Raw genomic sequence first — 15,482 nt, 5'->3', positions numbered from 1 at the left:
GTTACCTTTGAGGCTGGAAGTAGTCCGGGATAGTCGGCCGTAATGGCCACTGGGGTGTTGTCCCTGCTCAATTGATGAAACACTCCGTCAATTAACTCCACACATAAGTTCGGATCCTCTTGGGAGTCCGGATCGAGGGACCGTTCCGGGTCCTCGGGTTGTGGAGGAGGGCTGTTTATCTCCTTCACAGTCTGGCGCAGCTCCTGCGTTAACATTGTTAGACTAAGTACTCAATTATGGGAATTTCGAAAGCGGGTCGGCAGGTGCAAATGTTCGCTCACCCGACTGGGAGGATTGTACATGGAGAATCCGCCCTCCGGGTTGGCACGGAGGAATTCCTCTTCTTCCCCCTTGTACAAAGCGGATAAGATTCTCGTTAAAGTGGCGGCCGAATCTGGCCCCTTACGACCGCACCGGGTGGCGTCGTCCTCCCCGTTGAAATCCCACATGGGGTGGCCCCCGTATTGAAGCGGCTGCACCCCTCGCGTAATGCATATGGCCATGACCTTGATCATGGTCAGTCCGGAATGAGCCAACAACCTTATCCGGCTCATTAGGTAAAGGACGTCCCTGTCAGTTTCCCTCTGAGGGTTCCGCGGGCGCCGGCTCAGGCGCTTCTTCAATGGAGCATTGTTGAACTCAGGGAGGCCGATCCGCACAGGGTCCGGCAGGGGGACGTCATCTATATAGAACCACTCCGAGGACCAGTCCTCGGATGTCCTCTTTGGGGTACCGGATAGATATCCGGTCCCGGCGATGCGCCATAATTCGGCTCCGCCCACTTGATAAATAGACCCCTCCTGAGAATGGGGCACAGAAGCCGAGGAGGGCAGCACACACTAGAAGCCGGACACTATTCGACGGGTACAGGGAATTTCAAGAAGAACCCGCCTTGCAATGCCGAAGACAACTTGCACGCCGGACTCGTCATCATTGAAGCCTGGTTCAGGGGCTACTGAGGGAGTCCTGGATTAGGGGGTGTCCGGATGGCCGGACTATGACCTTTGGCCGGACTCCCGGACTATGAAGATACAAGATTGAAGACTCCGTCCCGTGTCCGGATGGGACTTTCCTTGGCGTGGAAGGCAAGCTTGGCGATACGATATGAATATCTCCTCCCATTGTAACCGACTCTGTGTAACCCTAGCCCTCTCCGGTGTCTATATAAACCGGAGAGTTTTAGTCCGTAGGACGAACAACAATGATACCATAGGCTAGCTTCTAGGGTTTAGCCTCTCTGATCTCGTGGTAGATCCACTCTTGTACTACCCATATCATCAATATTAATCAAGCAGGAGTAGGGTTTTACCTCCATCGAGAGGGTCCGAAACTGGGTAAAAACATCGTGTCCCTTGTCTCTTGTTACCATCCGCCTAGATGCACAGTTCGGGACCCCCTACCCGAGATCCGCCGGTTTTGACACCGACAGGAACCTTCTTGGTAACCTTGGTTTTTGGACGAGCCCTGGCCGGTTTAGTCCGCTTCCAAAAGGAGTTGTTGGCCTACAACATTTAGGCAAAGAAATGTTAGCACACAGTTAAAGTGGAGGCGAATCAATAAATATTCAGATAAACTTTACCGCTGGTGGAGGATTGGAGACGCAAAAAGGTGCCAATCCGGTTTGACTACATGCAGAGATTGTTTCATCGAGCATCTTCTTTGCAGATTCAGTAACTTCAAGGTCCGTCATTACTATTTCATGACAGCGTTGAGGGTCTTTGATGTTGCCGGTGTATTCATGCATTAATCCGGGGCGGCGGCTTAAAGGCAAGATACCCCAAGATACCCAGCAGCGGACGAGATCAATGCCAGTTAAACCGTTGGCCATGAGGGCCCAGACCTTGGCGATTTGAGGAGCAAAAGTTCTTCGTTCTGCGGCAGATAAGCGTGAAGGTAATGGGTGGTTATTGCTAAGCCGGTGGGGACGGTAACCCGGCAAAGGATTTTCTCCATCAGGGGCAGTGTTCCGGTAGTAAAACCAAGTCTGGTTCCAATCCTTAGGATGGCTATGATGTTTTGCATGTGGGAAGTCAACCTCTTTTATTTTCTGAATCGAAGCGCCGCCCAGTTCTGTGTTGGGACCGTCAGAGAACTCCGTACGGCGGTTCAAGTGGAAGAAATCCCGGAACAACTCCACAGACGGTTCTTCCTGAAGGTAGACCTCGCAGAATACTTGAAAGTTGCATATATTGGACACGGAGTTTAGTCCAATATCTTGTGGATGGAGTTGGAAGCTTGCGAGGACATCCCAGAAGAATTTTGATCCGGGGGGACTGAATCCCCGGTCTAAGTGATCCATAAAAACAATCACTTCTCCATCTTGAGGTTCAGGAGGGCATTCAGAATCCGGGACACGCCAATGAAGGACCCTTTTGGAGGCTAAAGCACCAGTGGTGACATATCCATTGATTTGAGTCTCCGTGATCTTGGATGGAACCCAATTACAGGCAGAGAATTGTTTGGCCATTCCGGAAGAAAAAACTGTGAAAGGAAAATAAAAGCCGGTTTATGATTAACGGTTTACGCATATTTTTTAGTGTTAAACCGACAAATTGCCGTCCAGATTTAATTGGCGGTTCAAGAGGGCTAATGGTATATGGCGGATTGGTCATCAAAGTTTAAACCGCTCGTAGGCAGAAGGGCCTGGGTTCAAAATTTGCTAAGTGTTGACAGAAACAGGTTTCACACAATGACGGAATTAATTTGGATCTACCAAAGTTTCAGTAAGAAAATTTTCTGCGATCTATAAAGGTGTTAAACAGAGCAGAGAAGTTCGTGCGCTCTATTAAGGGAGTCTATGTAAGGAGGAAGACCTACTAAGTACTAAACTGGATGTGGAGCAACTGCCGCACGGGATTTATGCTACGGTTGAATCAAAAAGCTATGGCAGCAGTGAATATGGAAAGACTAGGATAAGCACCTATGAACGCAAATGAAAACAGGAACCCTAAAATATAGATCTTGGGTTATGAGGGAGAGGCTTACCGGATGCGCAGGATAGCGGAGGAACGCCGAAGGTCCCTGGTACAACCAGGTTGATGCAGCGGCCTTTGCTGATGCAGCGTTTGAAGGTCGAGAGCGGCGGCAGAGCTTCAGAGCTGGGGCATCGCGAGGAAGAAGAAGAAGTGCGGAAGGGGAAGAAAGGAAAGGGCCCCCGGGTCTATTTATAAGGAAAATGGATAAAGACCGGCGAAAATCAAGGAGTCAAAAGCGGCGAGTGGCACAGATGTCGCCTCGATTTCCAGGATGACATTAATTAGAGGAATCTTTTTATTCATTTTTTACAGAGATGACATCATGATGATCCGTTGCTGTATCCAGAGGATGACGTCACGGCAGTTTAACAAAAATTATGAAAAAAGATGTCATGGCGGTTTACGAGAAGCAAAGGAAGATGTTCACAGGATTTTTCTAAGTACTGAAGATTGACATGAATAAATTCAAATCACTCTGGGGCCTAATGTTGGGGATATAACTATTGAATATAAACCGCCCAAGAGGGGCCGGTTTACACTCAACCGTATTGAAGCCCACGAAGATTAGAAGATGGCGCTTTACTATGAAACTTAGAGGCCCGGAACCCAAAGGCGGATTAGGGCCCATATTGGTAAACTGCCATAGTCATGTAACTTGTACTCCGCTTTTACTCCGCTTCACACGTAGATCCCGCCACGACACTCTGCTTGGAACTACACCAACTGACAGCTCCACCATTCAATTTTGGAACCTCCACAAGAAGCAAATATGTGTTTCTCAGAAAAGCAAATGTGTGCCTATGATGTCTACTACGCAACTTTATTCTTGTAGACATGTGTTGGGCCTCCAAGCGTAGAGTTTTGTAGGACAGTAGCAATTTTCCCTCAAGTGGATGACCTAAGGTATATCAATCCGTGAGAGGTGTAGGATGAAGATGGTATCTCTCAAACGACCCTGCAACCAAATACAAGAAATCTCTTGTGTCCCCAACACACCCAATACAATGGAAAATTGTATAGGTGCACTAGTTCGGCGAAGAGATGGTGATAAAGTGTAATATGCATGGTAGAAATATATTTTTATAATCTGAATGAATAAAAATAGCAAAGTAGCAAATAGTAAAAGGGCACAAAAACAGTGTTGCAATGCTTGAAAATGAGGCCTAGGGTCCGTACTTTCGCTAGTGCAACCTCTCAACAATGCTAACATAGTTGGATCATATGATTATCCCTCAAAGTGCAATAAAGAATCACTCCCGAGTTCCTATTAGCGGAGAACAAAAGATGGGAATTGTTTCTAAGTCACGAAACCACCTGAAAGCTATTCTTTCCGTTCGATCTATTCAAGAGTTCGTACTAAAATAACACAAAGCTATTTTTTCCGCTCGATCTATCCTAGAGTTCGTACTAGAATAACACCAAAGCAAATTCATATTCATAATACTCAATCCACATAAAGAACTATAAAGAGACCCCAAAGTTTCCGTCGGAGAAAAACGTGCATCAACCCCTATGCATAGATTACCCCAATATTACCACGGGAATCCGCGAGTTGAATGCCATAACACATATCACGAACCAATAAGATACCTCATTGTCACCTCAAGTATTCATATTGCAAAACATATATCATGTGTTCTCATCTCTGAATATTCAATCCGACAAGACAAAACTTTGAAGGGTAAAGATTTAATTCATCATAACAAGAGTATAGAGGGGAGAAACAGCATATGATCCGACTATATTCACAAAGCCCATGATATAGATTATGAGAGAGAGAAAGAGAGATCAAACATATAGCTACTGGTACAAACCCTCAGCCCCGAGGATGGACTACTCCCTCCTCATCATGGTGCCCGCCGGGATGATGAAGATGGCCACCGGAGATGATTCCTCCCTCCAGCAGGGTGCCGGAACGAGGTCTAGATTGGATCTCGTGGATACAAAGGCCTTGCGGCGGCGGAACTTCTGATCTAGGGCTACCCCCATGGGTTTTGGAATATTTGTGAATTTATAGGGTAAAGAGGGGGTGTGGGAGGCCACCGAGGTGGGCACAACCCACCTGGGCGCGCCAGGGGGCCCTGGCGCGCCCTGGTGGGTTGTGCCCCCCTCGGGGCACCCCCCTAAGTGCAGCTCTGGCCCATTGGGTTCCTTCTGGTCCATAAAAAATCTTCGTGGAGTTTCGTTGCGTTTGGACTCCGTTTGGTATTGATTTCCTGCGATGTAAAAAACAAGAAAAAAACAGCAACTGGCACTAGGCACTTGGTCAATAGGTTAGTCCCAAAAAATGATATAAAGTTGCTATAAAATGGTTGTAAAACATCCAAGAATGATAAAATAACAGCATGAATACTTTATAAATTATAGATACGTTGGAGACATATCAGCCTACATGAGAAACAAATCTGGAAGCACAATTTTTCTTCTTCCCACGAAAGCAATTTTGTGTCGCCACGAGAAGTAATCTATGCTTTTTCATGGGAGAACAATTTAGTTTTTTGCGCTGAAAAATATCCACGATTTGTTCTTATGAAACCTAAGAAAAACCAGTGGAAACCCGAAAAACCAGAAATGAACCATATAAACCCGAAAACATATATAGAAAAATAAAATACGAAATTTAGAGGGAGCGCCCAGCACGTGACATGTGACGGCGGCTAGATGCACCACTTGGCATGCTCCCGCGACCTGCCGATCCCCGCAAGGATAATCTCCATTTAGCTGCTCTCATTTTTTTAGGGGAATAATCGATGGGCTTTTTTTAGAAACCAATGGCCTTTTGATAAAAAAAGAGAGTAAATAATGGGCTTTTGCTAATAGTTTGAGCTTTCTCATCCTGGGCTTACGGCATGTCGGATAATGGACATCTTGGCCCAATCAGAATTGCTATTTTCATTCTAGGAAGTTTTTTTGTCTCGCTTGGTACGGCCTTCCAGTGCGTTCTCGATGGCAGAGAGGAGCACGGAGGCGGCGTCGCCGGTGGTGGGCGGCTACGAGCTGCGGGAGCGCCTGGGCGGGCGGCCACCGGCCACGTCAGTGTGGCGCGCGGTGCGGCTCCATAGTCCCATCCGGACACGGGACGAAGTCTTCTATCTTGTATCTTTATTATCCAACAGTCCGGCCAAAGTATATAGTCCGGTTGCCCGAGGACCCCTTAGTCCAGGACTCCCTCAGCGGCCGCCACACCCTTACAACTGTTCTTCGCTATTCCTCCATCTACATTAATTTTGACCATACCTTCCATTAGAGGGATCCACTTTGGCACCTGCTCTGACTGTGGCATAGTTGTACCTTGATTCTGCGAAGCGTCTGCGATAATGTCCAGGTCTGCTGAATATCTCATGACGAAACCATGAATTGCCTCCGGGCTCTGGAAGAAGAAGATGGGCTTTTTCTAATAGTTTGAGCTTTCTCATCCTGGGCTCACAGCCTGTCAGATAATGGTGCTCCTGGCCCAATCAGAATTTCCCTTTTCATTCCAAGATTTTTTTTGGTCTCGTTTGGGTACGGCCTTCCAGTCCGTTCTCGATGGCCGGGAGGAGCACGGAGGCGGCGCCGACGGTGGTGGGCGGCTACGAGCTGCGCGAGCGCCTCGGGGGGCGGCCCCCGGCCACGTCGGTGTGGCGCGCGGTGCGGCTCTCGACGGGCGCCCCCGCGGCCGTGAAGCAGGTGCGGCTGGCCGGCCTCCCCGCCCGCCTCCGCGACAGCCTCGACTGCGAGCTCCGCTTCCTCGCCGCCGTCAGCCACCCCAACATCATCCGCCTCCTCGACGTCGTCCGGGTACGAGCGCCCCCAAGCCCCCCTTCTCTTCCTGTACCAATCGAGTGGCTTATTACGCTCCGTCGTCCCTCGGACAGACCCCGGGCTGCATCTACCTCGTCATGGAGCTCTGCGAGGGGGGAGACCTGGCGACCTACGTCAAGCGCGCCGGCGGCAGGGTGGAGGAGAGCGTCGCCAGGAATTTCATGAGACAGATCGGTAATTCATCCACTGTATTCCCCAATTGTTCGCGGAAATTTTGTTTCCACCGTCGATTTCGATTCAATGTGATGTGTGAAAACTGGAGCTTGCCCCCTTGTGGCTGGCAGGAGCTGGTTTGCAAGTGCTCCGCCGGCACCACGTCGTCCACCGGGACTTGAAGCCCGAGGTCCAGGGACTGAAATCCCTTGTTAATTTCCTTGTTTAGTGCTTTCTAACTAGGTTGAACTGTTAATTTTGAATTGATAGAGCTGTTGAATGGATTGTTGCAGAACATCCTACTCTCTTGTCCTGGCAGCGATGCGATACTCAAGATATCCGATTTTGGTCTGTCCAGGTTAGTTCTGAAATGGCAGTTCTTGTATTGACAAGTACCCATTTTATCATGTATGAGTAGTTGCAGGAAAAAATATGCCATTCATCGTAGCAGCCGCTGCTGTTCTTTTGGTCAACTTTGAAATCAATCGTTCGACGTTCTTTTGGTCAACTTTGCTATTCCTTCGGTCAGCTGAGAAATCAATCATTAGACGTTCTTCAACATCTATTAGCTACTGAACCACATCATAGTAACAGAAACCCAAAATATGTAATGATGCTAAACATGGTGGAGTGTGTTCAGCGTGATAAGTAAGGCTCGTTAGTTAGGCAATCAAGTTTCTGGACAAACAAAAATGCAGTCACATTTGTTGCTGTGTTTACTAGGGTTCTTCATCCTGGGGAGTATGCGGAGACAGCCTGCGGCACTCGTTTGTACATGGCCCCTGAAGTCATGCTATTTCAGAAGTACGATGACAAGGTATGCCGTATATGCTCACGTGCCCAACATTTTTTTTGCCGCAACGAATGGCACAAATCTGAACATCTCCTGTGTGCAGGTAGACTTGTGGAGTATCGGCGCGATCCTCTTTGAGCTCTTGAACGGCTACCCGCCGTTCCGTGGTAGAAGCAACGTGCAGGTACTACGCTTCCACTCGTCAGCTTTGTCCAATCATCATTTCAGTGAACTAGATTTCAGAACTGTCCTTGGCTCACATTTTTTACTTTCTTCAGATGCTTCAATGCATAAACAGAACTAGTAGCTCCCTTCCGTTCTCGCAACTCGTGGTGCCCAGCCTGCATCCAGACTCCATCGACATATGCACCAGACTACTATGCACGAATCCAGGTCTGTCTTCGACGCTGGTCATGCCGCCTCTTCCGCTAACCAAAATGCTGAAACTCTGGATGGTTACATAGCTGACGTCTGGAAGCCTGTTTTGTTTTCAGTGAAGCGGCTGTCCTTGCAAGAATTCATCAACCACGGCTTCCTCCGACCGTAGATGCCACACTGAAACTGAAGTGGATTTTGGTGCTGGCCGCAGTATCATCTGAAGCATAGGATATCTGTTTGCTTGTTTGTGTTGGCTTCAGATGGTGGCAATATAGATCTGAATGTTTGTACTTTACAGAAATAGATCCATATACAGTTTCGTGCCGTTGAACTGTAGCATGTAGGACTGCTCAGCATCTGAAGCTTAGGAGTGGTTGCTTAGTTTACTGTACCTGACTTGCTGTATAAAAATGTGAATGTGTTGAATATAATGTAAGGAAACTCTGGATGCAAGTCTACCAGTAGAAAGAAAAATGCCAATTACTGTACTATTTCGTACTCGAGACACTTATTTTGAGACAGAGGGAGTATTTTGCACGGTTCTGGTTCGTAAACAATTGCCTGAGATGCCTGAGAGAAGAAGCAACTTTTCGCTGTGAGGAGGCGGTAACCCTGACAGGAGAATTCACAGCTACTTTACCGAAATATTAGACATTTTTTAAGGGTAAACTAGCCTAAAGACTCCTTTTATTTTTGGTACAGATGTACTCCATCCGTCTCTAATATAAGTTTTTTTTTTGTACTCTCGAAAATATAAGTTTTTTTAGAGATTTCGCTATAAACTACATACGGATGTATATAGACGTAATTTAGAGTGTAGATTCACTTATTTTGCTTCGAATGTACTCCCTCCGTCCCACAATGTTTGACGTTTTTTGACATATTGAAACTTATATTTAGGAACATAGGGAGTAGTAGTTTTGTTCTGGACTTGTTTGTTTTCATGAATCATAACGTGAGAAAAACAATACTCCATTCACAAGTATAAGATATTTTGGATATTTCAATATGGACGTCTAATACGGTGTGAAATGAGTGAACAAACACAGAAAAACGTGTCTACATATCGTCCGATTCATAAAAAGATTAGAACATCTACTCCCTTTGTTCCGAAATATAAGTCTTGAGATTCCACCACAGACTACATGCGGATCGGAACGGAGGGAGAATCAGATCGTAGCCAACAGCAGCTACTTTGAAAATAAAAGCATGGCGCCCAGTTCAAAATTTCCATATGAAGATGGGTGATTTTGAGCCAAATTTGTACTGAACCTTGAAATTCATATTCCATCACCATTTCAGAGATTACAGAGAAAAAAACACCACACTTGTCCCTCTGCCTCTTCTCTTTCCCCGTCCGACGCCACTCCCAGCGCGCACCGTGCGCGCCCACGACCGGCGCCCCTCCACATGCTGACCTCGCCGCGATCTCTCATCGCCCCAGCCGGGCCCTCCCCGCGGCGCCATCTCCCTTCCAACACTCCCCGCGGATCCAGTGGAGCGGCGGAGGATGCTCGCGGACCTCCTCCGGGCGAGCGCGAGGGGCGCGGACCTCCGCGGCGGCGCGCAGCTCCACGGCGCGCTCACCAAGCTCGGCTTCGGATCCGACACCATGCTCGGCAACAACCTGGTCGACATGTACGCCAAGTGCGGCCGCCTCGACGCGGCCGGCCAGGTGTTCGACGGAATGCCCGAGAGGAACGTGGTGTCGTGGACGGCGCTCATGGTGGGCTTCCTGCAGCAGGGGCGCGCCGGGGAGTGCCTCCGGCTGTTCGGGGAGATGCGGAGGGTCTCGGAGGCCCCGCCGAACGAGTTCACGCTCTCGGCCACCCTCAAGGCATGTGGCGTGGTCGGCGACATGGGCGCCGGTGTTCGTGTCCACGGGGCCTGCGTCAGGATGGGGTTCGAGGGGCATGGCGTCGTCGCCAACTCGCTGGTGCTCGTGTACTCCAAGGGCGGGAGGATCGGCGACGCGCGGCGGGTGTTTGATGGCGCTGCTGCGTTCAGGGACCTCGTCACCTGGAACGCCATGATCTCTGGCTACGCGCATGCCGGGCAAGGCAGGGACTCGCTGCTCGTCTTCCGGGAGATGCAGCGGCGAGGTGACGAGGGTTGTCAGCCTGATGAGTTCACCTTCGCCAGTTTGCTGAAAGCTTGCAGTGGCCTAGGCGCGGCTCGAGAGGGCACGCAGGCTCACGCGGCCATGGTGACCAGAGGGGTCTCCACGGCATCCAGTGTCATCGTCGCCGGTGCGCTGCTTGATGTGTATGTAAAATGCCAGTGCCTGCCGGCGGCAATGCAGGTGTTCGATCGGTTGGAAAGGAAGAATGCCATCCAGTGGACGACGGTGATCGTCGGGCACGCACAAGAAGGGCAGGTGAAGGAAGCATTGGAGCTGTTCCGGCGGTTCTGGAGCTCTGGCGTCCGTGCTGATGGACATGTCCTCTCCAGCATCGTTGGCGTGTTTGCAGACTTTGCTCTCGTCGAGCAGGGGAGGCAAGTGCACTGCTACACGGTGAAGAATCCAACAGGGATGGACGTGTCAGTGTCCAACTCCATTGTCGACATGTACCACAAGTGCGGGCTGACTGATGAGGCGGAGCGGCGGTTCCGGGAGACGCCGATGAGGAACGTAGTGTCATGGACAGCAATGATCAACGGCCTTGGGAAGCATGGCCATGGGCGCGAGGCCATTGACATGTTTGAGGAGATGCGAGCGGAAGGCGTGGAGCCCGATGAGGTAGCCTACCTGGCCCTTCTGTCGGCGTGCAGCCACTCCGGCCTTGTCGACGAGTGCCGCCGGTACTTCTCAGTGATCCGACAGGATCGGCGGCTGAGGCCGAGAGCAGAGCACTACGCGTGCATGGTCGACCTCCTCGGCCGCGCTGGGGAGCTCGCGGAGGCCAGGGACCTCGTTGCGACGATGCCGATGGCACCCACCGTTGGCGTATGGCAGACGCTGCTCAGCGCCTGCAGGGTGCACAAGGACGTCTCCCTAGCCAGGGAGGCGGGCGAGGCCCTCCTGGCCATGGACGGCGACAACCCGGCCAACTACGTGATGCTGTCGAACATCTTTGCGGAGGCCGGCGAGTGGCACGAGCACCAGCAGGTGCGCGACGCCATGCGGCGCCGGGGCCTGCGGAAGCAGGGTGGGTGCAGCTGGGTGGAGGTCGGCAAGGAGGCGCACTTCTTCTACGGCGGCGGCGACGCCACCCACCCGCGCGCCGCCGACATCCGCCGCGTGCTCCGCGGCATGGAGAGCAGGATGAGGGAGCGGCTCGGGTACAGTGCTGGGTCGTCGGCGCACGCGGCGGCGCTGCACGACGTGGACGAGGAGTCGCGCGCCGAGGGCCTGCGGGCGCATAGCGAGCGGCTGGCCGTGGGGCTGTGGCTGCTGCACCACGGTGAGCGCCACGATGGCGACGGTGGGAAGGAAGAGGAGGAGGAGGGGGGGAGGAGGGAGGTGATCAGGGTGTACAAGAACCTTCGGGTGTGCGGCGACTGCCACGAGTTCTTCAAGGGGCTGTCGCGGGTGGTGGGGCGGGCGATGGTTGTCAGGGACGCCAACCGGTTCCACAGGTTCCAGGACGGCGCCTGCTCCTGCAGAGACTACTGGTGACTTGTGACTTGGCTGACTGAACTCACACTGAAGCAGGTACCTCATGGGCTGGCATGACAAAGAAATAGGCATACGCCACCACCGAAATGGGCTGGCATGGCCCTTTTGGGAAGAAGATTTGGGGATTGCCATATGCCCAGGTGAAGTTGAGCATTTGATTTGGGCACTGATTTGGTGACAGTATCCTGCAGGCAGCTCGATCTCGTGTGAAGATAAACAGGGGTGGATGCAGATCACTTGTTTTCGAAGGTGCGAGTGAGTTACTGGGGGAATGAAGGTGCCAGCAGCTTGGTTTTGAATTGCCGGCTGGTTCCTCAGCTAAAACATGGCCCTGAAATTTTATGCTTTCCTTTGGCCTTCAGATTCCGGGAGCCGAACAGGGCCTTAGTCTAGCTAAAGCACAGCTCTGAATTCTGAGACAAGCACGGTGAATGCTATACTTACCTACTGTAGTGGTGAGATCGAAAGACTTGACTTGCTCTTGGGTCGCCTCAAGGTATAATAAATTTTGGGACTGTCTACTTTACAGCCGGATGAAAACCAGTCTAATTAGTTTACACTATGGAATAATCACATGTCAGGTGCCCTCCCTAAATCACCTCTCTCCCTGATGCTTCTGTCAAGTACATCAAACCAACTGCAGCATTCCCTCATATCAACATGACGTTTATGAATCCTTAATTTTCTGTTACAATTTACAAAAAAAGGAGAACATAAAATAGTTAGAGACTGCAGCCAGTAGATAATGGAAGCACTTCTAACAGCTAGTAGACACTAGAAGCACATCTAGATCATAATTGCATTCAACTTTAAAGAAAAAATGAGTATTGTATATACCATATCTAGCCATGTGCATGTGACTACCAGATCTTGTAACTCATGCAAAAGACTATAGTGAAAAACAACTACCCTCATTTATGAACGTAGAAAGAGAAGACGTGAAATGCTTCTCCAATTTGAAAGAAAGGAACAAAGACAAGTGTACATCAGGAAACATATTAAACTAAGATTACATGGAAAATAAAACTACTAAAGAACTGCAAATCATATATACATTAGAACTTTCAAACAGGAATGGCATAGAGAAGCAGAAATTATACTGATAAATTTAGCAGAAATATAAGACCTCAGTACAGGAAACTATCACATAGTTGGACTGTATGCAAAGTAAAACGGAAACAGTAAATCATGTTAGTCCAGTAACAATTACAGGAAAAAAGGAACAACTACAGTAAACTTTGAAGATAAAAACGTAACCATCACACATGATGAACTGAACTCACACAGTTAAGTCAATCTGAAACAATACATTCGGAGTTGAATTACAATAGAAGACAGTTTTACAGTTTCAATTACACTGTATTTGCAGTAGATTTACAGTAAAATTGCAGTGTAAAGTACAGTATAAACACGGTACAATTACAATGTAATTTACAAATACAATTACGATGTTGTAAATACAGTAGAGTTATGGTATAATTGTAGTAAATTCAATGTGTGATTTACACTGTAATTTCAGAAGATTTACAGTATAATTTATAGTAGATTTACAATGGAATTTACATTTGTAACAAATATAGTAGAATTGCAGTGTAACCAGTAGATTAATAGTGTGATTTGCAGTGTAATTTCAATAGATTTACAGTCTAATTTATAGTAGAAATACAACTACAGTAGAAATTTTGTGAGTTTTACAATGCAATTGCAAAAGATTTACAATGTAATATACAATGTAATTACATCACAAATATAGTGTAATATACATAGAACTACTATAATTCCCAGTGACATTTGACATTAAATTTACAGAGTAAAAAGCAGTAGTATTATAGTGCAAATGACAGTTGAATTACAGTATAATTGCAGTTGAATTACAATGTGATCTACAGTGAACCAACATTGAAAACTGCTGTAATTCCTCTGTAAATGGCACTGAGAATTTCAACAACTTCTCCTCCCAAACAACATAAACAAGCACTAGCTGAACCAATAACTGAAAGAACACAAAACTGAAAAGCATAGACAACCACCTAGAAAATACGGAATGTAAAGGGTTGCCTGCTCATATGAAATGTATACTTAACAAGCTCACAGGCAGAGACAAGTGCTTCTTAGTTCAAAATACTACATGCCAAACACTCGTAAGAGGAGAGGATCACATTTACACTGCAGCCACATAGACAAAAGCTGCTTGGAAGTACTACTAGTGTTTCAAAACCCATTGCAAGCACACATCCATCCACACAAGCAAGCGGCCACGTGGATGCAACCCACACTTGACACACCCATTGGCAAGGTCTGGGCATGTAGACATAGGCTCATATCAGTCATCATCTTATTTCAGAGCCAGAAAGGCGAGCGAGAGCCACCAAAAAGCTCACGCTTCCAGTACATATCACACAAAAAATCCAATACTAACCAGTGTAAAAATCACCGATAAGATAAGTAAATACAATACCATGGCAGTAAGATTTACAGAGTAAAACCACAAAAGAATTATGGCGTGACTACACTGAGATTTACACTGTAAAAATCCACTAGGAATCAACTAAATACATTGCAAAATGCACTAAGAATTACAGTGTAAATCCACTGACGAATTACGCTGTAAAAATCATCTAAATAGAGTCCAAAAACACTAGGAAATACACTGTAAATCAAGTGAGACTTACACTGTAAATCCACTAAAGAATTGCATTACAAGAGAACTCAAGAATTAGTGTCAGTCCACTGAAGATTACGCTGTAAAAACCACTAGCAAATGCAGTATTATATTTGTGAATCCACTAAGAAAATGCACTAGAAACTACAGCGTAAATCCACTGAAAAATTACGCTGTAAAAATCAACTAAATACAGTTGAAAAAGCACTAGGAATTACACTGTAAATTAAACTGAGACTTACACTGTAACTCCACTAACGAATTACAAGATCACTCAAGAATTACAGTGCCGATCCACTGAAAATTACGCTGTAAAAACAACTATTACATTTTGTAAATCCACTAAGAATTACACTGTAAAACCACTAAAAATCCAGTAAGAATTACACTGTAAATCCAAAATAGAATTCAGTGCAAATCCACTAAGAAAATACACTGTAATTCCACTAAGGATTACAGTGCAAATCCACGAAGGATTACGGTGTAAATCCACTAATCCAATGTAAATCAGCAAAGAATTACAGTACAAATGCAGTGTAAAATTGACTTACAAAACACTAAAATTACACTAACAAATAGCGAAAGCAATCCCCCATTAAACTAGGCAATCATGACATGGACAATCTATAGCAATCTCATAGTGATAGATAGGCAATGAAACAATACATACAAACCTACATCAGCAAACGGCACAGGGGATATAAAACACTAGAGAATCCAGCGTGTTCCAGGGGATTGAACTCACTGAACATGATTTCAGCGTGTCCAAATTGAAATACCTAGCTGCAAGGGAATATCCAGGCGCACATCAACAACCCGAATTCACCGGATTCAATGCCAGTAAACAACGCAAACCACATACATCTAAACTAGCTGCAGGGGAAATACCACACTCAACAGACGAAAAGGGATAGATCTAACCATAAAACAGTACACGCAACTAACAACAGGAAGGAGGATCATGCCAAAACTGACGAACATACCAAATCATAGGATCAGACCAGAAATGCCGGCGGGGAAAAATTGGGGGCCAGGTGGGTGCGGTGCCTGAGAGATGCTGCAGACTTCCGTGCGGGGACAACCAGGGGGGCAGCTGGA

The 15,482-nt window shown here is 47.7% G+C and overlaps 2 protein-coding genes and 1 long non-coding RNA gene across 3 annotated transcripts; 2 read left to right on the top strand and 1 right to left on the bottom strand.

The window, feature by feature from the left end:
• The first annotated feature begins 6,481 nt into the window (after positions 1-6,481).
• LOC123042871 (serine/threonine-protein kinase ATG1t) lies at positions 6,482-8,610 on the top strand. The gene is made up of 8 exons (XM_044465243.1): positions 6,482-6,755; positions 6,833-6,953; positions 7,064-7,122; positions 7,226-7,290; positions 7,656-7,749; positions 7,829-7,909; positions 8,004-8,118; positions 8,220-8,610. The coding sequence occupies exons 1-8, from the start codon at positions 6,504-6,506 to the stop codon at positions 8,270-8,272; spliced, it is 840 nt and encodes a 279-aa protein (XP_044321178.1). The 5' UTR covers positions 6,482-6,503; the 3' UTR covers positions 8,273-8,610.
• A 791-nt stretch (positions 8,611-9,401) lies between these two features.
• On the top strand, positions 9,402-12,143 carry LOC123047520 (putative pentatricopeptide repeat-containing protein At3g15130). Its single transcript, XM_044471094.1, has one exon. It carries the CDS (start codon positions 9,614-9,616, stop codon positions 11,720-11,722), a length of 2,109 nt encoding a protein of 702 aa, XP_044327029.1. The 5' UTR covers positions 9,402-9,613; the 3' UTR covers positions 11,723-12,143.
• Positions 12,144-12,197: 54 nt separating this feature from the next.
• LOC123047521 (uncharacterized) lies at positions 12,198-15,482 on the bottom strand. Its single transcript, XR_006423011.1, has 2 exons — positions 15,368-15,482; positions 12,198-12,407 (listed from the first exon to the last, which is right to left on the bottom strand). It is a non-coding gene; the product is annotated as an uncharacterized lncRNA (long non-coding RNA).

The sequence above is a fragment of the Triticum aestivum genome, chromosome 2B (assembly GCF_018294505.1).
Source record: "Triticum aestivum cultivar Chinese Spring chromosome 2B, IWGSC CS RefSeq v2.1, whole genome shotgun sequence".
Classification (NCBI taxonomy): domain Eukaryota; kingdom Viridiplantae; phylum Streptophyta; class Magnoliopsida; order Poales; family Poaceae; genus Triticum; species Triticum aestivum.
Note: the sequence above shows the minus strand (reverse complement) of the source record. Positions and strands in the feature narration are given on the sequence as shown.